Source organism: Thamnophis sirtalis, unplaced genomic scaffold (assembly GCF_051295495.1).
Source record: "Thamnophis sirtalis isolate CommonGarterSnake01/CBP01778 unplaced genomic scaffold, rThaSir2_p1.2 scaffold_2, whole genome shotgun sequence".
Classification (NCBI taxonomy): Eukaryota; Metazoa; Chordata; class Lepidosauria; order Squamata; family Natricidae; genus Thamnophis; species Thamnophis sirtalis.
In genome coordinates this window covers 159159053-159182084 of record NW_028261382.1, presented here as the reverse complement: position 1 = coordinate 159182084, position 23032 = coordinate 159159053, and the positions used below count along the sequence as shown (strand labels likewise).

At 36.3% G+C, this 23032-nt stretch overlaps 1 protein-coding gene across 1 annotated transcript in view; it reads right to left on the bottom strand.

Moving 5' to 3' along the window:
- Positions 1-20748, bottom strand: part of DOK6 (docking protein 6) — a 180578-nt gene extending 159830 nt beyond the window's left edge. Inside the window, exon 1 of the mRNA XM_014064247.2 lies at positions 20522-20748. Within this exon, the coding sequence (XP_013919722.1) occupies positions 20522-20587 (66 nt within the window). The 5' untranslated portion in view covers positions 20588-20748. The remainder of the gene's footprint in view (positions 1-20521) is intronic.
- Between the last annotated feature and the right edge of the window lie 2284 nt (positions 20749-23032).

The window sequence follows — 23032 nt, the reverse complement described above, 5'->3', positions numbered from 1 at the left end:
ATGTCATCAGAGAGGACTGCAATCAGGTTTTCCTAATTCCACTTCCTTTTCTTGGAAGCAGCATTTTTCCTGAATCCTGATTGCCCACTCCCCTCCCAATCCTGCTGGGATTTAGAAAAGCCATTAAAACCTAGCTGCTTCAGCAGGTCAGTAGGCCTTGGAGGCTGATAAGTTATGAGATAGATTTTTCCCAAGTCTAAATGTCTATCTGAAGTATTACTACTATTATGCTTTTTTCTATAGCTATTATTGTTTTGATCTTGTATATGGATTATGGGTATGTAAACTGCTGAGTCAGTTAACAGCAGGAGTGGCATAGAAAAGCAAACAGACTGAAACGAATCATTATACAGCTTTTGAAAATTCAGCTACAAGATGAATAAAGGGCTTGTTTCACACAGACACCACACTATTCTTTTAATATATGAACCTATAATTCTAAAACTGTTCACCTGAGGCTTATTTGCAAACCACAATTTGTATTGTCATATACCATTATTTATAAATTATAGTTATGTAAAGCCATGTTGAATATAATTATACCTTCTCGATTGTCATTTGTTTCATTAAATTAGAATGGGCAATGCAGTGGTAGGTTGTAGGCGGTACGCCCCAGTACGTGCGTACCAGAGCCAGTCCGGAGCACCGGATACTGTTCCGGTACGGTACTTCAGAGGACCCACCCACCCGCCTGAGCTCCTTACCAGTGTTTAAAGACTTCTGCGCTTCCACGCAGGCGCATGGCGCATACAGCGCCTGTGCGATGCTCCGTGGAGCAGCTGTAGCGTTGCAGAGGCACTAAGATGCATGCGCGCATCCATGAGGATGCCGTCAGCCCCTTTCCAACTGTACCAGTTGGAACGGGATTTGAAACCCACCACTGAGGGAATGAGTTAAAAAAGTATAGATGTTTGTTGTGTATGTGAAAATCCAAACTATGCTGTGGTCCCTAAAAATGATTCTAATGAACTATAACTTAATGTGTTAAGTTATGAAGTGAACTATACCTTAATATGATAGTCTATTCATTTCTATTTGACTTCTCCAATAACTTGTATCTGTGATGACCAGCAACATTTTAGTGTCAAACCCAATTGTCAAAATTTATGACCAATTTCAAACAAAATCATTTTTGTGTATTCCCCAAACAGTGGTTGTCTAAGTTCTGAATATCCTCTTCCAGTTCCAGCAATTTATATTTGAAGAAATAACATTAATTGTAAAAATGGTAAGATGCACTCAAAGGCTACTGTTAAAGAGCTGTCAATAATGACACAAGAACTAAAACCCTTACCCACGTGTTTAACAATATAGAGGCGACTTATAATGTAAGCTTGATATGACAAGACTCTATATCTTATGACTGGAGGAATGTAATGTAATTTTCACATTAACTTTGTGGGCAGACCATAGTACAGCAATCAATAAAAGGTAGTTATAGGAACATTTTAGTCTCATTTAGTTTCATTTCAGAGGTTACAAGGAATTTTTTTTTACATCTTCAGAAAGTGGAAAGGAGTAGAAAGAAAACTCTGCAAGTCTAGCTTTATAATACAACTCTCTGCTGTCCTCTTCTAGACTAAAGGTGCAATGGGATAATAAATTAGCTGAAGTTATTGTTCCAACAGCCTCAAGGCAGTTCATTCTCCACGCCCTTAATTAGTGTTTTTAGATTTTAAAAGATCTAGACACTGCATTTTGATTTAGGTCATTTCAACGATTTTAGAATTTTAAAATCTACATCTTTAGCCCATAATGGCAGCATCCTTCCAACAATAATACAGCTTAGCAGTGGGGAAATGCAGTTCAGAGGCCCATTGCTGACTGTCTATGAAAGCTTTCCCATTCTGATGATGCTTGATATGGAGGGAATAAAGGAGAAACAGAAAAGTGTATCATTTGTTCTCCCTCCCCTACTTATTGAATGGCACTTAAGTTTTGTTTTAAATGCTAGGCAGCAGAGACAACCAGTTTTAGCAAAGTCCCATCCTAATTTGCATCTTTATTTGATTGAGTAGGCATCCAAACGGGAATCTATTGTCCTTCTCTTTGTAATTGAGGGTGAGGAGGGCCTAGATAATCAATACATTATCTTACAGGTTCACCTTCCTCTGGTTAAGCAAATAATCTACTTTCAATTATTTTAAGACTCAGTAAAACTAAAATTTAAAATTACTCAAATAAGACCAGTTCTTATAAAAATAAGACCAGTTCTTATATTAATTTTTGCTCCAAAATACATATTAAGCTTATTTTCCCTAAAAATCCTAAATGTGTCCATCTGGCTAACGACCTTAACTGGGTCTTATTTTGGGAGTAGGGTTTATATTAATTACAACCATCTTGAAAAATCATGCTAGGGCTTATTTCTGGTTGGGTCTTATTGCTATTCTCTTTTTAAAAATAACTGGGTGATTATTTATAATCATATGTCAACATATATTACTGGTTAGGTATGATATTCAAATGATTCTAGTAGAATCTTAATATTCTTTGTGGAATATTACAGACATTTAAATAAATCTGTAACCCTAAGCACAAATACTTGAATAGGAACCTCACTGCAACAACTGGCTTATTTCTATGTAAGAATAGGGATAGATGATATATTTTTGGCATATAAATGCTTATTTGCTTGCTAATACCAAATAATTGTTTACACTTGGCAGAATGAAATGTTTTAAAAATACTAAAAGTTCAAGACCAACTTAAATTACAAACTAGAAAGAGATAGCAACAATATTGAAATACAGGATTCTTGGCTTCCAAAATATTTGCAGTTTCTTGAAAACAAGATGACATTAAATGATAAAATGTTAAGAAAAAAATGACTGGTTTAGGCAGCCTGCCTTCCAGAACAACTCATAAACACCAAGTCTCTGATTTAAGATGCTAACCCAAAATCCTTGTGATTGGATTATTGCAATGTGCAGAACATGAGACAACCTCTGAAGATCATGTGGAAACTATAGCTGGTTCAAAATGCAATGGCACAACAATAATAGGCACCATTGATGATCTCTCTAAGATATTATATATTATATACTACTACAATTTTAAAAAATTAAAGAGCAACAGAGAAATTACTTTTTTAAAATATAACACATATTTTGATCCATGCTCAAAGCTTCTGATTAAATTCAGGATATAATCCTTCTTTTCCTGATCTTTTCCAGTCTGTCTTCAGTTACTTTCTTGGACTTACTTTCTTTCAATGAGGCTCCACTTGGTGTTTTTAAGGATGTTTTAATCACACTTTCAGATATGTCCCAGATGGTTAGTTCCCAGAAGATATTTAAGTTCTTCATCACATGGCCCTTTTTTATCTTACTTCATATCCCAACAGGATTCACATTGAAACCACTTTTTTAAACAGAAGAATTGTTCAGAAAGCAAGAATCCAACCTTACAGATCTATCTGATATGGGAAAACCTCCAACTACTTTTCCATATCAGATATTCTCATTTCTGTATTCCTCTGATTATATTAAAAAGTAAAGATAAAGGAGTTCATATGCATTTTATTCTGCTGGTCCTAGCCAACTTTAGAGAGCAATGCTCATCTCCATTTCTAGACCATTGAGCTGTGTATGTATGTCCATAGCATGTGTATGACACATAGCATACACTGTATGTTTTTTAAAAGATTCTTTTATTTATTATATTTATAAATGACTGAAGGCAGAAAACGTATTTAAACTTCCCCCTCCTGCCCCACAACTCTATGTGATGAGAAGAGATGAGACTGTGATCAGTTGGCATTGATGTCTAAGGCAGGACTAGAACTTACAGTCTCCTGGATTCTAGCCTGGCGCCTTCACCATTATCACCAAAAATCAATCCACAGTAGTATAATGCCCTTTGTAATGAAGAACACTGAGATTTCACATTTCAACCCCAGCTCTCTCTTAGTTGAAACAGCTGAAGGTGTTGGAAATGGTGGTGGTAGATGATAAAGAAAATGTGCTAGGGATTGAGACAGAAAAAAGAGTTCCATATCTTCTCAAAGGAGAAGTTGAGGAAAAAAACATATTATAAAATCGATTCTATGGTTTTGAAACCATTTCCACCCTCACTGGAAATCAATATACTTTGATAACTTTTAAAAACAACAATCATCATGAGGTTGACAAAAACATTATGTACTATGGAAATGATCCAGAAATCACAGAATCGGTAAGAAGGGCTACTTGAAATATTCCCAAACTGAAAAATACAGGTGGCAGGAATAGGAAAATGAATATGGTTTCTTTTCATTTTTATTTTTTTAGCATAAATGCATCAAAGTAATATTCAAATGAAGATCTAAAAAACTGGGAAATTACTAAGAATGGGTGAAACAGAGAGAAACAACGTGAAGACTGGATTGAACAAATTAATGGAATTATGGTATACTGTGAAGGCATGTTCAAAATAATGGATGAATTTAATAGATATGGGGGAAGGGAGGGAGCTAAGGGTATCTAAAAAACTTCTGCTGATGACCAGCTGCCAGCAGTTTGGCAGATCGAATCTCACCAGGCTCAAGGTTGACTCAGCTTTCCATCCTTGCAAGGTCGGTAAAATGAGGACCCAGATTGTTGTGGGCAATATGCTGACTCTGTAAACCGTTTAGAGAGGCCTGTAAAGCACTATGAAGTAATATATAGTCTAAGTGCTATTGCTATTGCTATTAAAAAGGAGTATGATACCAAAAGTTTTGAAATCCCTTTGCTAGTATAAATAAGCATTAAGAATCTATATTTTTAAATACCCATCCTCCCCAATACTGGGAAATTATGACTCCTTCAATCAAAAAATACCCACCTGACCTTTTTCTAGAAAAAAAACAGTGCCATGTTTTCTACCTGAATATATTTTTCCACTTCAAAATATGGATTTGGCTATTATACTGGATACAATAAATCAAACTGAAGAATTAGAACTAATTTCTTCAAAATATGATTAAGGCAATATATGATGTATTTTAACTGCTATACTTAGAAAATTATAAATTACATGTTCTCTACACCTTCAAAGATAGCAAATCTCACCAAACAAAAGCAACGTTAAATACTATTGCTCATGGATAAAGGGGGCAATGAGGCAGAATGACCCTTTGATAAGGTCCCCTTAAGTTTGGATCATCTTCTTTCAACTTGGAGAAATTAGGAACTTGGAATTTTTATGTACAAGAATAATAAGCTCTGCCTCCAGCTTCCTAGGCTTTGCTAGTTCCTCACAGCGGGGATGCATAATAATCGTATTCTGAATTGAATATGAAATTTCAGAGGGAAAAAAAAGCATTCTGGACCATAGCATTTGAAAACGAACACATTTTTATTTCTGATGACATAATTTTGAGAGTACTAATCCTGCAACAAGTAACAAAACTTTTTTCAAGAATAGAGAAATAAAAAATATATAATAGTTATTGCAACAATTTGATATTGGCCATGTGATTAATTCCAAAAAAGAATTATACATGGTGAATAACTTAATTTTATTTTTTTTACTGTAGCAACAATTTGCTTAAAGGCAATTTCTTATGATATCACCAGAAGAACACATCTGCTTAAATTTGGGTGTTTGTATCCTGACAATAGAAAAATAAATACTTCTCATCAAAGTATGCTACATTTCAAATCTGTAAAAACTTGGTCTATATAATTATTTGCTGTTAATATATTTTTTTCTTGACAGAAATTAAATGCTGAACTATATTCAAGTATTTTTATTTTGGAAATAATGAAGCAACTCAGATTCCTTTAAACTACCTTATTATTAATACATGAATGGTGGGAAGAAGAACCAACTTAAGACTGGCAACCCTGAGATATTTTTTTAATGCTAACTGGAGATATGAATATTAATGTGCACATGCAAGCAGGAAGTGCCACATTCAGCAGCAGTTGCAACTGTGAATAAAACTTTATTAATTACACATTCAAAATAGCCTCATACTTGCAGCTGGAGTATCAGTATAAGGATTTTATCAAATATCAGGTTATTATCCAAATAATTTAAAGGATATTATAACAGACATAGGATTTTGCATTTCAACTCAGTGATTTTGTGTTTCTTAAAATTCTTTATCAGGCTAACAAACAAGCAAATGAATTTATTACGATCTGGAACAGTGTATAGATATAAGATGCTTTGTCATTCATAATATCCAGCTACCAGTGAGAACATAGTGAAAAGTCTTTAATGGAACATTATATGGACAGACTTAACCATAGTTTCAAAAGGGAAGCTATGCACATCCTAAACCAAGCTAGGTCCAAAAAACCCACTAGAGAATTCCTGGAAGTCTGGCACTCTGATAAATTGGCTACCAACAGGCACAATAAACAATATCTAAATACCGTTCAAAAAAGATAATCAAAAAGCCATAAAAGAAACAAAAAGACCAAAACACCTCCCGGCCAGCAATCAACATTCAGATAAGCAGAGATTGACACCAAAATTAACATTAGACCAACAATCAAGAAACAAACAATACCCTAATCAAAGACCTGCCAAATAAGCTAACACTAAACAACAGCCCAATCAAAGAACCACCAAGACAACTCCCATCAACACTGACAGGGCAAGCTACTGTATATAAATGAGACCAAACCCCATTCTCTACTAGCACTAATGATGTTGCCTAGTTTGGTAATGAAATGTCTGCAAGAAAACAACCAAACTCATCAAGGACCCTGAAGTTTAATCCTAAATTACAAATATTCTCTTCTAATGATATAACAGTTTCGGTTTAATGTTGGTTTGCTGTGTCTTAACACTTTTATATATTTTTACAGAAGAAAAGGTACGTAGGTTTTCACCGCATTAAAATTCTTTTGTTATTGAGATGTTGCAGAAATGGAATAGGGGACACAAAATGATATCTGTAGTCTTAGAAATCCCCTAGCAATATAAAGTTCTAATGGTTTCCCCCCCTTTGTTAACCCTACAGATCCTTTCACTTGTAATCACTAATTTACCTGACATATAGTATTCCAACTGAGAAACAGGCCTAAACTTGTCTGCTATTTCAGAAAGCAAAATAAATCACTTTCACTGGAATGAAAACCACAGAAAAGAAAGATTTATCAAAGTTCAAAATAAGCAATTTTCCCCTTCCCTTCTGTTTTCAATTATCATAGTTCCTGGCTTCATCTAAACTATTGTACCATCATCTGTGGAAGCATATTTTTGACTGCTTAACAAATATATGCTGAAAAGAAGTAAAATATCACTAGTATTTTTGACTATAGTGTATATTCCTGCCTACTTTAATTCACTGGATTAAGTTCTCAAACTCAGGCTCACTAAGAAAACATGTGTTTCTAAAGTTTTCTGCCACTTTCAGGACCCCAAACAAGATTCAATGGGAAACAAAGATCTTTCTGACATCCATTTTCTACCTCTCACTTCCTCAAATCCTATCTTGTCTGTAACAATAACAGAGCAATATACGATTACAAAGGAGTTGTAGCTAACTAGTCTGTAGATGACTAAGTTAAGAGTCATCCATTATCTGCAGGCTCTAGATCTACTACAAACAGAACAAAATACATTAGAAGATAAAATACATAATACAAAAAATGCAAACAGGTAGCTATCTTCCTTTTATGGAGTTGGCTGAAACACTGTTAGGCAAAAATATTTTCATAGTACAATTACATTATGTGTTGCACTGTACAACCCTGAGACATTAATAATGTTGATTTGGTAATAAAATTATGCATGCACATAATACGCCTTTGATGTGCACAGAGTAGAAATAATCTGGCGTCTATGAAAAGCTTTTCACAGATCTTTCCAATATAGAAGCAGCAAAAAAATTCCAAGGGAAGATTTTTGCTCCTTAAATGAGTAGAAACTTACACTATTAAAAGTAACTTAAACTGAAACACTTTGCAATAACCAAGGCTTCTAATTACTTTACTATTTAATCCATTTAATTTAAGACTTAATTGATTTTCTTTTGATTAGGCAACTAAGTCCCAAAGAAACTGTACCATGAACTAGCAAACCAGTTGAAGAATTTCCTTAAGTCAGAACTGTACTGTATTCTAACATTTGTGCAGTATTTTTTTCAGATGCAATTAATTCCGATTTATATTTCTCATAAATATCTTTGTAAATTAGTGCATGCAAAATTACTAGCTTTACAGCACAAAAACTGGAGAAGAGTTCAGTTGGAACTTTCCATTCTAGGCTATGCTCTGAGAACAACATATTACTACTACTACTACTAGTAGTAGTAGTAGTAGTAGTAGTAGTAGTAGTAGTAGTGACTGGTGCTAATGGTTGATACGGTTGACTGCCAGCGTCCTAGGTATCAACCAAGTATCTTCTTAAAATATAAGATGTACCGAGTAGCGCAGTTTTTTGCAGTTCTGCTGAAGCTGCAATTTGTTGATGTATCTTGTAAAATTCTTGGACATGGTGCCAAGTGCCCCCATGACAATGGGTATTACTGTTGCATGCTTCATCTATAGCCATGTAGTTTCGATGGCCAGGTCGCGATATTTCATGATTTTTTCTAGTTCTTTTTCTTTGACTCTGGCATCTCCAGGAGCAGCGATATCAATAAACTGTACACTTTGGCCCTCTACAACCGTGATATCTGGCATGTTGTGCTCCAAATGACGATCCATTTGTATTCGAAAGTCCCACAAGATCTTCACCTTCTCATTTTTGATAACGTTTTCCACTTTATGTTTCCATGACTTTCTGGATACAAGCAAATCATATTTTTTACATAATGACAGTGAATTAATTTAGCAACTCGATCATGTCTAGCTTTGTAATCAGTTTGTGCGATTTTGCTGCATTCACATATTAAATGTGAAATAGTTTCGACTTTGTTATTAAAAATCGGCAGTTTGGGTTGTCAGTGGATTTTTGTATCTTCGCTTTCATGGCATTAGTTTGTAGTGCTTGCTCTTGAGCAACAAGTATTAAACCTTCTGTTTATGTCTTGACAGTTCCCATCTTAAGCCATGTACATGTCAAGTTCTCATCACATTTTCCTTCAATGTAAGTACTGTCCATGCAAAGCTTTGGTTTTCCATCTATTTAATCTGTCATCCAGCTGTTTTTCCTTATATTCTGCCTTTATTTCTATTGTTTTTATGCTGTTCTCTGTTTTCACAGCCTACAACAATTTTTCTGTACTTTGGGTCACATAATGATTCTTATTATTATAAGAATGACTATAATCATCATCATCATCATCATCATCATCATCATTATTATTATATGAATTATAAAAAAACAAAACCAGAATTACTTAAACAAAATTTCAAATCTTCTTTTCAATCCCTGATGTCCTTAAGATCGTTCATCAAAATCTGACAGTAAACCATCTGAGAACAGTTCTAGTTTTGAAAGAAAGATGGAAGAAATTAGTACCCCCATGTTTATGCATTACATTAAGATGTAACACAATTCGTTTCATTTCGGCCTGACAAATATATAAACCCAACCACCTTGATGTGGTTTGTCAAAATCCCCAAATGCATACCGTCAGCTCGTTTTATATGTGATATCATAATACACATTACAAAGGAGGCAGAACCTGAGTACAATGCTATTTCATAATTCACCTTCCCTTAACCCATCATAGAAACACTTCAAAGGAAGAAAAGTCTCTTAGTGGAGTCATGACCTCTGAACTTATATACCTCTTATGGAGTCCATTTGATAAAAAGTGTCCACAAAAGAGACCTAAAGCAAGATGGATTGATGACATCAGCAAATATTGTGGGCCCAATTTGCAAAGGAAAGCTCAGGACTGTATTGGTTGGAAACATGTAGACGAGGCCTTCATCTTGCAGTGGATAGACAATGGCTAAAACGATGATGATGATGATGATGATGATGATGATGATGATGATGATGATGATGATGATGATACCTCTTATGTAACAAATCTGTAGTATAATATTTGTATTTCCATTTCTAGCTGTAATAGTGTAACATCCACTCTGAGCTAGCAAACCATACTAACAAAAGCCACAGTTTTTGATAAAAGCATGCAAGCATAATTAATGTTGACACACTGGAGAGGGCTGTCTATTTAACACTGGTTAAATTATTTTCCTGAGAAAAGAACAGATGTTGGAAGAGTAATACTGTCATGTGATATTGCTGAAATACCATTGATATGTGAGAAGTTTTATGTAGCTGATGGGCAGCTCCAAAGGCAAGACATGCAAGCTCATAATACTCATAATACAGTAGCTACCATCTGTATCAGAAGACTGTTAAAAAACAATGATAAGGCAATCACAGCTCGATATAGCTCCAGCCAAGATATATCTAAAGCATTTGCTCAAAGATTGGGTCCATCTAGGGCAGGGTTAAAACATACTGTGACTGCTTGGTACCATATAATGTTCAGCTGTTCCACTACAAACAAAAACATTCCTTGGCTCTTTTATTTTTGTTTTTGAAACAGTTGCTGTGAAAAAACCCAATTATTGAAATTATGTTAATATGGCAAAAATAAAAAATATTTATGAAAAATGCTAATAATTTCATTTGAAGCTAATTATTATTGGAGGCCAATACAATTATTTTTACAGGACTTGCTTATAAATGTATTCAATTAAAATCTTGAGAATACTAGTTAGGTTACATAACCAAATATTTAAAACACCAATACATAAATGCCAGTTGAAATATAATAAATGAAACACAATATGTACATATAGATGTGTGTACAATACAGATGCATGCATACATGCTCAGAATTTTGAAACTTTAAAATAAAATCACATGATTAACATGTAAACATGCCAGTTTCTAAGAAAGGAAATGCAAAATATTTAAAAATTATCACATGGCAATGAAATATTACTTTTCTTGTGAGAGATATTTGCAACTCCATGTAATATTTATGTTCATAAATAGTACATAATACGTGATCCAAAAATAGATGATTGATTAATCCATCAATATAGTGTTATGTATCATTTAGGCTTATAATACAAGGTGATAAAAATATATTTCTTGATTGACAGTAATTTAATTCGTGCTCAGGGCATTGGTACAAGATATCACAAGCTCTGCCTTTAAGCAAAACCAAATTTTATCAGGACAATTTAACTCAAAACTACATTATTGTTGCACATTCAGTCAAATATATTTTCATTTAGCTTATCTGGTTAAATGTTTGCCTAGTTTACCAGAAGGAAGACATGTTACTACATCCATGCAACTTTTTCTGTCTATATTCTTAAATGACTACGCCCACAGAAAAGTTAGCTATTTAGTCAGATTTGTGTTCCAGCTAGATAGTGACAGTGTTCAATTAACCTCATGACTGAGTTCACACACTAGGCTTTGACTGAAAAATGCCACTTTTCATGGCACAATCTCAGGCAATATTTGTGGAGGCTAAAACTGAAATGGAAGGGATTTATCTTTTAGAAGCTTCCCATTGTTTGTTTGTTTGTTTGTTTGTGTGTGTGTGTGTCTGTGTGTCTATGTATGTATGTATGTACACAAATGTAACAAAGGCAACAGTAAAATACTGGGCTTTCTGTCTGGATGGTCTTCTCTTGTGACGAGCCGACGGACAGAGAATGGAAGCAGTTAGCTTCCTCCCATAATTGGGGCATACCAGGGGTTGTGACTTTATATATATATAAGTTGTTTTTTTTTTACAACCCCCGGTATGCCCAAATATGGGAGGAAGATCACTACTTCCATTCTCTGTCCTTCGGCTCGTCACAAGAGACCCTCCAGACAGAAACCCAATATTTTTACTGTTGCCTTTTTGTTACATTTTGTTGTATTTGTGCTGATAAATAATATCATGCATCATATCCTGCATCATGCATCATATCCCTAGAATTGGCTTTTAATTACTGAATTTCAGCAATCCTGTTTCAGGATGAGGGTAACCACAAATAGTGTGTTACATGTTGCATGAGAATTGCAGTTTATCCTGGTTACATATTAGTATGAAGTGTGACTGAAGATTAATTAGTGCAATCAAAAACAGTATTAACTCTTAGTTAATATTAAAGATACTTAGTTGGATTCTGACTTACTGACACTCCATAATCTTTTTGAAGCTAAAGAGAAACAGAATAAAACTATGAAGAACTTATTTAAGAATAATATTCATATCAAGATAAGCCCATTGCCCTTCTGTACTGCTGGCTATCCTCTTCCCTTTTCTTCAATCTTCCCAGCATTATGTGCTTCTCCAGAGAGCTAAAGTGTCACATGATGTTTCCAAAACATGGTAATTTTGATCATTTGATCCTTTACTGAATTCTTAATTGATTTGTTCACTGATATATTTGTTTCTTTGATCTGTGGTATTCTTAGAAGCCTTCTCCCACACCAAAATTGAAAAGGATCAATACTCTATCCAGCTTCTTCAAATGCAACTTTCACTTTTCATAAAGTGTCACAGGAAAAATCACTGCCTGAATGATTTTGATCTTCTTAGACAGATTGTGACACTTGAATTATCTTTTCTAACGCCTTAATTGCTGTCCAATCAATTTCTAGTTTGCTGCATATTTCTTGACTGTTGCTTCCTTTAATATTGACATAATTCTAAAAAGTAAACACTATTTACCACTTGACTATTTCATTGTCAATTCTAAAGCTGATTGCTGTAGCCATTAATATTTGTTTGGTTTTATATTTAATCTTATCTCCATTTTTTTTACAATGCTGTTAATTTTCATTGCGAGACTTCCAGAACATTTGCATTTTCAGCTATCAGAATAGCTGAACACACACACACACAAACACACACACAGACAAAAACATATATATATATATATATATATATGTTATATATATATATATATATATGTTATATATATATATATATATGTTATATATATATATATATATATATATATATATATATATATATATATATATATATATATATATATTACTCGAATATGATTTATTAAAGAAACTCCAGTTAACTACATTATAACTTACTACCATTTGTTGCAACACAGACAAAATTGTTGATTGCTAACATCTCCAGATCAGATAGCTAATAATGTGCCAAGATCTCAGATAACTTCTCCCAGTTACAACAGAAAATACTATGCTGATTTACAAATAAGTTTTCCAAATATACAAGACAGATTCTGCAGTGATTTCTTTTGCTGCAGCTATGGATATATTTTAAGCCAGTATTGCAACCAGATATTTCTTACTTTCATTCAAGCTATTTTAATATCAATTTTTATCCTACTTGAGAAAACCTATTCACTTAGTTACTATGGTCACTAAGAGTCAATACCGATTTGATGGCATATAATCAATCAACCAACTTATTCTGTTGAAAGGGAAGAGAAAGCAAATATTGCTTAATTTGCTTCTGTTAAAAGATATACAATCCCATCAGCAAATCATATTCCAAAATGAAAGTCAGAGATCTTCTTTTAAAAATTATAGCATATTTGGGAGGAGGGGGGAAGAAATATGAGTGACTTTTACGTATTTTATGATTAAAATGACATTGGAAGTAATCAGCCAGCTTTAAATATAAATGAGTTGATTTGGAGTCAAATCAATGGTACTTTTGTTTTCTTGCTCGTAAAGACATTAAATACTGAAAATAAAAATAATGTTCCACATCACAGTAATTTTTCATTTGAAAATAGATATTTAAAGTGGGACAAATATTTTATACTCCATCATGGCTTTTGCCAACAAAAGCACTTCAATTAGTTATTCGATCAGCTTACATTATAATGAATACACCTCCTTCTAAATGATATTTTAACCACTTTAAAATTGGCTTAAAATCAGTGGCATGCATCTATGAAATATAAAAACTTGACTGAAAATTCAATGACATATATTCCTAATAGTACTTGTACATATAAATCTTGAATTTTAATACAAATGCTTCCCAGTACTCAAAGTTTCATACAAGTACAGATAGTCATCGACTTACAACAGTTCACTTAGTGACCATTCAAAGTTACAACATCCCTGAAAAAAGTGACTTAGGACCATTTTTCACACATATGACATTGCAGCGTCCCCATGGTCACATGATCAAAATTAGGATGTTAGGCAACTGGTTCATATTTATGATAGTTGCAGTGTCCCAAGGTTATGTGATCACCTTTTGTGGTCTTTTGACAAGCAAAATCAATGGGGAAAGCCAGATTCACTTAACAACCCTGTTAATAATTTATTAACTGCAGTGATTCACTTAACAACTGTGGTAAGAGAAAATGGGGCAAAACTCACTACACAACGGTCTCACTTAGCAACATAAATTTTGGGCTGAATGGTGGTCCTATGTTAAGAACTACCTGTAGTTGTTATTAGTACTACTATAATAATATTAGTATTTTATTATTAGAATGCAGCCAATAAAATAATAATAAACATTTTCTCTCCCAAATTTTCTCATTTTTCATGCTCTGACCCAGGCTCCTGCCTTTCAGGGTAAAACCTTATAGGTCATTCTGTCATCTTTAGGGAGACATGAAAATTCAACTTACTTAGAACTTCAACTAAGCTAACCTTCACCTACGCTAACCCTATCTTCACATTCCATGCTGGCTTTCTGGCAAATAAAAGAAAATAAGAACATTTCTGTAATACAATGAGCCAGCCTTGTTTCAAACGGCATGACTATGAGTTTTAGCACTTCTTCCCTTTTGCAACACAGGTTCCAAAATACAGCTTCCCCCCCCCCCCCAAATTAAGCTGTTATCTTAAAAACAAAAACATACATCCCATAACAAAAATATTGAAGATTCTGTAGCAGGGATTCCAGCAAGGTTAATGCTTTTATTCAGAAGTAAAGGACATGTCAAGAAAACATGTTTCAAAGGTCAGTTTGCATTAGATTTGCCTTAGTCTTGAACTCCCTTTTTGCAAAGAAAAGCACACCCAAGCAGAGATAATATATGCTATCAGTATGATAAGCTTTCAGTCGCTTACAGAACAATTTGAAATTTCTCAGGCCTCCCCCTTACCTCTCTTGAAAGGGAAATGCATTCATGTAATATATTAAGTACATATACCGTAATTCCTTGAGATAATAACAATTTTAACTACACAGCTCTCTTCCCAATGCAGATTATGAAAACAGTGAAAGTTTTATCTAACTCAAGGCAGAAATGAAAATTCCAGATGTTATAGTTATATTCCAAAAATATAGAATATAGACTTTATATGCTATTATAATTCTCAATGTCATGGCCTTTAACTGGGTAAAATGGTGCAATGTGGGGCAACAAATTTTGAATCAAGGTACCTTAAATGGGCTAACTTATAGAATACATTCAAAATCTGGGACCCCTAACTTCCAATGGGGAAGCCAGCAGGAAGTCAGAAGGTGCTCCTACTGCCACCACTTTTTTTGCCTTCCCTTGTTATTTCTGTTTCTGTTGTTTCTTCTTCTTCTTGAATGATACCCCAATCTCAATAACCAGGTGAATAATAAAAAAAAATCATCAACCTACCCTGACAAAAAAGTACACTATACTTCCTAACTTTGGTTTGTTGTCATTTTTGCCCCCAAAAATCCTAGGCATATTTACAAACAAATCCTCTTGTATTATCATATTTCCTTTTGTCACTTTTCCTTTTCCATAGGGGAATAATCCTCTTCCTCCTCCTCCTCCTTGCGATGTGATCAGCCCATTTCCATTGAAATTCTTTTACTCTCTTGGTGATATTCTATGCTTTTGTTTGTTCTCTAATTCATGTGCAGATTTTTCTATCTTGCCTTGTAGTGCTGAGCATGTATCTTTCCATGGCTCTTTACCAACTCGTAGTTTTTGTATTGATTGTGAGGTTAGTGTCCATATTTCACTAGTATATATTAGAGCAAGTAGCGCACACTGATTGAAAACTTTTCTCATCAGGCATGGAGGGAGGTTGTTCTTGAAAATTATGCTTAGCTTGCCAAATGCCTACCAACCACATTTAACATGCCGTTCAATTTCCTTTATTGTATCACCGTCTATGGAGATCCATTGCCCAAGTATATGTAGTGGTCTACTATGTGTAGTTTTTCTTCATATATATAATTTTTCTTTCTTTGGTGAATTTATTAAACATAACAGGTTGTCTAGTTCAACCACATCAAACCATATGCATTTCCAGAAACATCTTAAGGCCTAAAACTAGTGGAGGCTTTATTGTGGCATAACAATAGACATTAAAGAGATACTAAAGAGTGGATCACTTAGGTCAATAATTTTATCAGGGCAAGTGAATCCAGCCAACAATGTTGTACAGATCAACATGAACAATCAAAACTATAAAGTACAACAGACCAATACATGCTGATCATTGAGATTATTAAATGTGTTCCAACTCCAATTTGGTAATATAATTGGCAATTTTTAGCAAAATCTAATTAACATATTAATTCTGTACACCAGATCTTGTGACAAAAATCCATTTATCTATTGTTTTTCAAAAGGAAGTAACATTTCATAACATCGTAGCCATTATCATTGAATGTTTAAAATTCACTTACATCATCTTAAAATGAAAATATGTATTATAGAAAGAAATGGAATCACTGATAAGTGATCAGGTGTTGGTCAGTTGTTTTGTTTTAGATCAATGACTATCAACTTCAGCTTACATGGAAAGGGACCGAATGAATTCAGCAAAAATATGGAAAGCATCAGTGTACATATCACTGCTCTATATCAATGGTGTAGGGATGGAAAAGTATTTGACATTAGTCATTTCCCATGCTAAAGTCACAGAAACAAGGAAAAATATATTGCATTACATGGAGCATGACAAAACCCCTTTCTAAATAACTCCTATGTCATTATTGGACTTAGTGGCAATCCTATATGTCCAATCTGATGTTGTACTATCTTTCCAATGTTGAAGAATTCTTTGCTAACCATCATGCTAAAAACCAGATTAGATAAACCAAGTTAGATAATACAGCAGGTTAAAAAGATAAATCAATAACCGTGATGGCAAACCTATGGCATGCGTGCCAGAAGTGGCATACAGAGCCATCTCTCCAGGAACACAAGCCATCATGCATTGCTCTTCTGTGTTCCGGCACACCACCAGCTGGTCTTCGCATACGTGGGAGGGCCAGAAACAGGAAGAGCAGCAGCTCGGTGCGAATGTGCATGCCAGGAAGATTATCTTCCGGTTTCTGGCGCATAAATGCACACTGGCCATGGTCTTTGTGCACCCCTGCACACCAGAAACCAGAAGACCAGGCAGCCAGTGTGCATGCACACACTGGAAACCAGAAGATCATCTTCCTGGCATGTGCATGCACACTGGATGGCTGCTCTTCCAATTTCTGGCATGCACGCACACTCCCGTTTCGGCACTCGGTGCTGAAAAGATTCGCCAGCACTAGTCTAGAAAGTTGTCTTTTCCATACAAAATGTTATCTGTTGAAAACAATTCAAATATATTAGCATGAAAAAAATCTCTAATTAAATATTTAGGCATTTGTTTAGCCTATAAATTGTTTTGTCTTTAAGTAATATTTACATCAATTTTGAGAGATTTTTTAAAAAAATGATAGAGTTATATCTTCAAATTTAAAAACTTTAATTGGAAGGGTCAAAAATGACTAGGTACTGAATGAATATGGATTGGGTACTTATGTTTATATAAAAAGAATTAATGAAGACTGAACGAGAAAACAAATAAATAAAGTCAGGGATAACTGACACAATTATTGGTTGGATGAAGTTGATGAGATCATGAAAAAATAGAGAGACGATAAGCTTAAAGAACAAAATGTATGAAGTAGTACCGTATTTTTCGGACTTTAAGACGCACCGGTGGATAAGGCGCACCAAGATTTTAAAGAGGTAAGTAAGAAAAAAAAGTTTTTGTCTTTCCCAGCCCCCAGCAGCACTCTAGAGGCTTTAGAAAGGCTGGGGTAAGGCAAAAACACCCCCATTTTTCACCAAAACGGGGGCATTTTTCCTTCCCCCAGCCCTGCTGAAGCCTCCAGAGTGCTGCTGGGAGGTGGGTGAAGGCAAAAACACCATTTTGGTAAAAAATGGCCCATTTTTCACAAAAATGGGATGCAGGGGTGGGGCTTTGGAAGGCCAAAAATGGCGGTATTCAGTGTATAAGATGCGCCAACATTTCCACACTCTTTTAAGGGGGAAAAAGGTGTGTCTTATACTCTGAAAAATACAGTATATGGTTCTGAATAGTTTGCAAAACCAAATAATATGATGGTTATGGATAAACAGGTATATGTAACTACTTATTCTGTTTTTATGGCAGCTATATTTATTTTTCAAACTTAAATAAATAAAAGAACTGTCATTTTGAATAGCTGTGGCCTATCTTTAAAATTTGTTAGTCTGATAAGCAAGAAGCATAATTTTAGACCACTCCTTAAAAATGCTTATTACCTTTTTCACATTAAAGATATGAGGAGGTTAAGGGATGTAAAAGAATTTAACATGTTGTGATTTGAAAAAGAACACTCTTTCCAAACAAAGAAATAACCTTGATTATCATTAAAATAAATACAAATACATCATGATAATCAGCAGCATTTTTGTACTCACTTTTTCAATTATGTATAGTGTTTTCAAGTATGTATAGAGCAACTAATTGTAGACAATCTGTTTCTGATATTGTTTGACAAGTACGATGTAAACTATTCAGTTCACAGCAAGCAGCAGATAACTATGAAAAGCAAACAATAATTCCCCAGGAATCATAACACTTTTTAAATTGAAAATTGAATTTATTGATTGTATTATATCTTTTATCATTTAAAACATCTAGTAATTGGTCAGGTTACAATAATAAATAAACATTTATTTGACTTTTAGTGGGATAAAATTCTTATAACGTTCAACAAGAGCAAATATCTCCATCTGGTTATACACAAGACTTTGTATACTATTTGCTGTCAACCTGTCAAATACTCTCAGAACAGCCATATTTCCTAACAAATTCCTAAAGAACTTTCTATTCTGGGTAAGTATGATGACAGCATTCAGTAAGAGCTACAGCTTTTTTTTGACTCCTGATAGCCAGCCAAATTCAGAAGCAGAGGATAGTGCCAAAAATTAGGTGAATCCCTTTTCATTACTTATCATCATTCTAAGTGACAGTAATGTTTTCTTTAAAGCCATAAATCTTCCTTTTGCAAGCCTATACAATCTTTCAGCTGAAGTGAAGAGAAAGCAACTGCCACCTGCCAATTCCTAGACCATCTGCCCTGTGCAATGAATCTGCATATTTTCCACCAGTGGTGTTGAGCCTTAGCTACCTGAGTAAAAGTAAAAGTCTTAAGTTGCATTCTACCTCTGCCAACTACATACAGAGACAGTAAATTTTTGGCAACAAAAAAAAGAGATTTGCTGTGCTTCCTCCCATGTTTTTAAATTTTTTCCAGGGTAGAATCCAGGTATTGTCTAGTGGATTTTCATTCAAAGCATAAGTAGATTCAACCCTGCTTATCTTCTAAGCTTTTCCAAGGTCAGCCAGGTGCTGCCACCTGCAGAGAGCCTTAGCTAACTGGGGTTCCCCTGTTGTCCTATCAATCCAGTATCAGACAGCTCCACCCAGGAGACCTTTTGTGCATTTTTGCATTTTTGTGCATTTTTCCCGCTTGCCTTCTCACTGGACTTGTTCAAGTTGAAATCTCATCAGCTCTGTCAAGCTTTCTCCTGGTGGGTGGAGGAGGAGGAGGAAGAGGAGGAAATGTTTCTGCACAAAGTTTATAACAAAGTCCTGACCTTTGACCCAGTCACACTCCAACCTGTTAATCGCTGCTATCGGAACCAGAGAGGGAAACATCAGGGGAGTCTCTCTGCTTCCCATTCCCCCACTGCTCAGTCCTATACAATCTTTCTCCTGAAACCTCATTATCTTCTGCGGGGATTTATTCACTGGTCAAAATCATTTAGGATTTCAGCCTAAAAGGGTTGCCTTTTTTAAAGATACACAGAGAGAAAAAGGAAGTTTAAATACGTGGACGACTCCACTCAATCTCGCCACGCAAAAAAAATCTTCCACCCACCTCCCAGAAAAAACCCAGGTCGAGTGAAAAGGACAATCCTCCCGGATGAATTCAGTCAGATTTCTAGTCAAAGCACAGCCCAGCGGCATCTAATGCCAGCCGCGGTCCTAGCCACATTTTGGTCGAGATCAATTCCGACTTGACATTCGCGGGGCTTTCTCCCCGAGCAAACCCCGATGCCTGCCTTCACGCCTCCCGAGATGCCAACACTGCGAGCTGCCTTCCTCGCGGGAAGCGGGCAAGGCAGGCGCGCTATGCACGGAGGAAAAAGAAAGAAAGGAAAAAAAACCCCAGGCACGCCGAAGTCAAGAGCGGGCAGCTCCGAGGCAAGCGATCGGGGAAGCCGAGGCAAAGCGCGAGCCCTGGCCCCCCGCACCTGACCACCCTGACCACCCCTCTCGGCAAGCCAGACCCAACGTCCCTTTAGCTCCGAAGACTGCCTGTCTTTCCACCTCCGCCACCCAGCCCGGGAGATGACGGCGGGGAAGGGGGGGGGAGGAGAAACAAAGCGCTCGGCTCCCCGTTCTCACTCACCCCGAGCTTCCTGCTGCGGATTTTCACGTAGCCTTGCTTGACTATATCGTTAAAGTTGGAGGCCATGGCCAGGACCAGGTTGCCCCGGAAAGGCCCCCCGCTCCGCGCCCGGGATCGTCGCCCTCTTCTTCTTCCTCCTCCTCCTCTTCGTCTTCTTCCTCCTCCAGCTGCCGCTGAGTGCCCTTGGCCGCCGGCTCCCGGGGAGCCTCTGGCATCCAGGCGGCGGCGGCGGCTGTGCAGGACCTCTGGCGCGCGCCGGGCACACACCGGCCCAGCGCAGCCCGCCCACTCCGCCTGCGGGGCGCCGCGCTCAGCGCTCAGGAACCTTCCCGGCCGCCCTAAACGAAACGAGCGGCTTGCCTTGGACCTCAGCGGTTTCAAACGCTACCAAGCGGGAGGAGGCATTCGCCGCGCCATCATTGCCTGAAGCGCAGAAGAAGAAGCCGCTTCCCCGGCTCTTCCTGCAGCTCCCCCCCACTCCCTCCGCAGCCAGCGTCGCTCCTCCGGCACCTAGAGGCTCTGGAGCTGCTCCCGCCGCACCAGCTTCCCTCCAGCGCGAAGGAGAAAATGGGGGGAGGGAGGAGGAGGAGGGCTTCCCGCACGCTTCCTCCTTTTTTCGTCGTCTTTCCTACTAAGGCGCATCTCGCCCTCCGAGGAGGGTGGCTAGGAAAATGTCAGCCTTGCTCTTCATGCCCGAGCGCATCTTTCCTTTTTATTTCTTCTTTTTCTTTTTCTCTTTCTCTCTCTTTCTCACCCACCCACTCTCCTCCCCTCGCGCTTTCTCCCCCCCCCCCAAAAAAAGCTTGTGGGCCTAGCGAGTCACTTCTTCCCACCTCAATCTGGACTATGGCTCTGGGAAATGTCTTTTGGGCAGTTGATCAGACTTGGAAAACTGAGGATGATTTTACACACCAGCAGAGACACAAACGTAGATAAGGGAAAGGGTGCTTACTTTTTTTCTCACATTGATATGAGGAGATTTCTATATAAAACAGACCAGTCCATAGCAATGCTCCTCTATTTTCATTGCTGGGATTTGGATGCAAATGTCATTGATAGTCATTTGCTGATAAATTCGCTTGTCATTAAAAGAGGATAAAATGCCCTAGCAAGCAATTTTGAAACAACTTTTCCAGGATGGTGTCCTTCAGAGATGTGGAGGTTCGACACCATTATGGGAGCTAAATTCCAACATACCTATAAGGCCTCAAGCCACTGCTTTATATTCTGAAGTCCTTTTAGGTTTAGAATAGTTTATTTAAATAAATTATTGTCAGAATTTCACCTTTAGACTCTTGGAGTGTGCGATGTAATATTGAGGAGTTTTACCTCTACAGTTATGCTAGTAATAATTGCCGTACCCAATAAAAAACATTTGCTCAAAAGTAAATCCCATTCATTCAGTGGGCTTAATTAAATCCAAATAAGTATGCATAAGATTGCATGCTTCATTCTTGAAACTGCAGGGAAGAAAGCCTGGGTCATTCTGCTATCAGAAAAAATAGCTTTTGTATAAGAATGTACAAAATAAACCCCTCTCCTAATTAAAAGATGGACGTTTGAGGAATCCTTTCTACATCATTTTATATTCCACAGAAGAAACCCTGAATCTGTCTGAAAAAAAACCTGTAATCCATATTTCTGATCACTATAGCTCACATGGTAGTTATACCACAAAACAATTAGCATACAGAATATATAAAAAAGCAAATGAAACTGTGGCTCACAAATTAAAATTAAGCCTATATTAGTTTCTGACAGGTTTTATTTACTTATTTCAAGAGTGTATAGAAAGCTCATAACAAGTTCTTAGGGTGACTGAAAATTACCAAATAATTAGGCAATCCGGAATGATACTGGTTTTAAAGAGAGATCTTGAAATTTTGATTAAACCCAAGAATCTCTCATCCAAATTATCAAAGCCTTCTCCATATGAATATCAGGGGATGTGAATTCTGTCAAGATCAGGAAAACTTTGCATTTTGAAGAAATGTACAATTAAGCAAAAAGTTCTCCAAGGACAAGGGATTTTCTTCTATCATAAAGCATTGATTAATAACATTGCAGTCCATCAGAAATAAGTTATTACTAGCTTTTACTTATCTTGTGTCTTCCAGATGCTACATCAACTCTGTGCAATATAATGTAGATTTTCCGTATAAATACCACGCTGTCTGATTATTAAAGGGGAGTCCAATGGAACATACAATGTTGGGGAGCAAGGAAAGAAGTATATGTCTGCTGTGCTTGTGCCTCTACATATATATGTAGATGGATACCCCGAATGGAAAAAAGGATTGCAATGATTTCATTATAGCATAATCTAAAGCATACAACTGACCAAAATCCAATGAATCAGCTAGAGTTGAAGCCCAGCATTATTTTCATTGAATTGATCCATATCTCAATGAATTTGAGCTTCACTGAATTGAGTAGGTTTGCTCAGCAAGACTATTGGCACTATTCACTATGGTAACGAAATTAAGCCTTATTGGAAGCTTAATCAAAAAT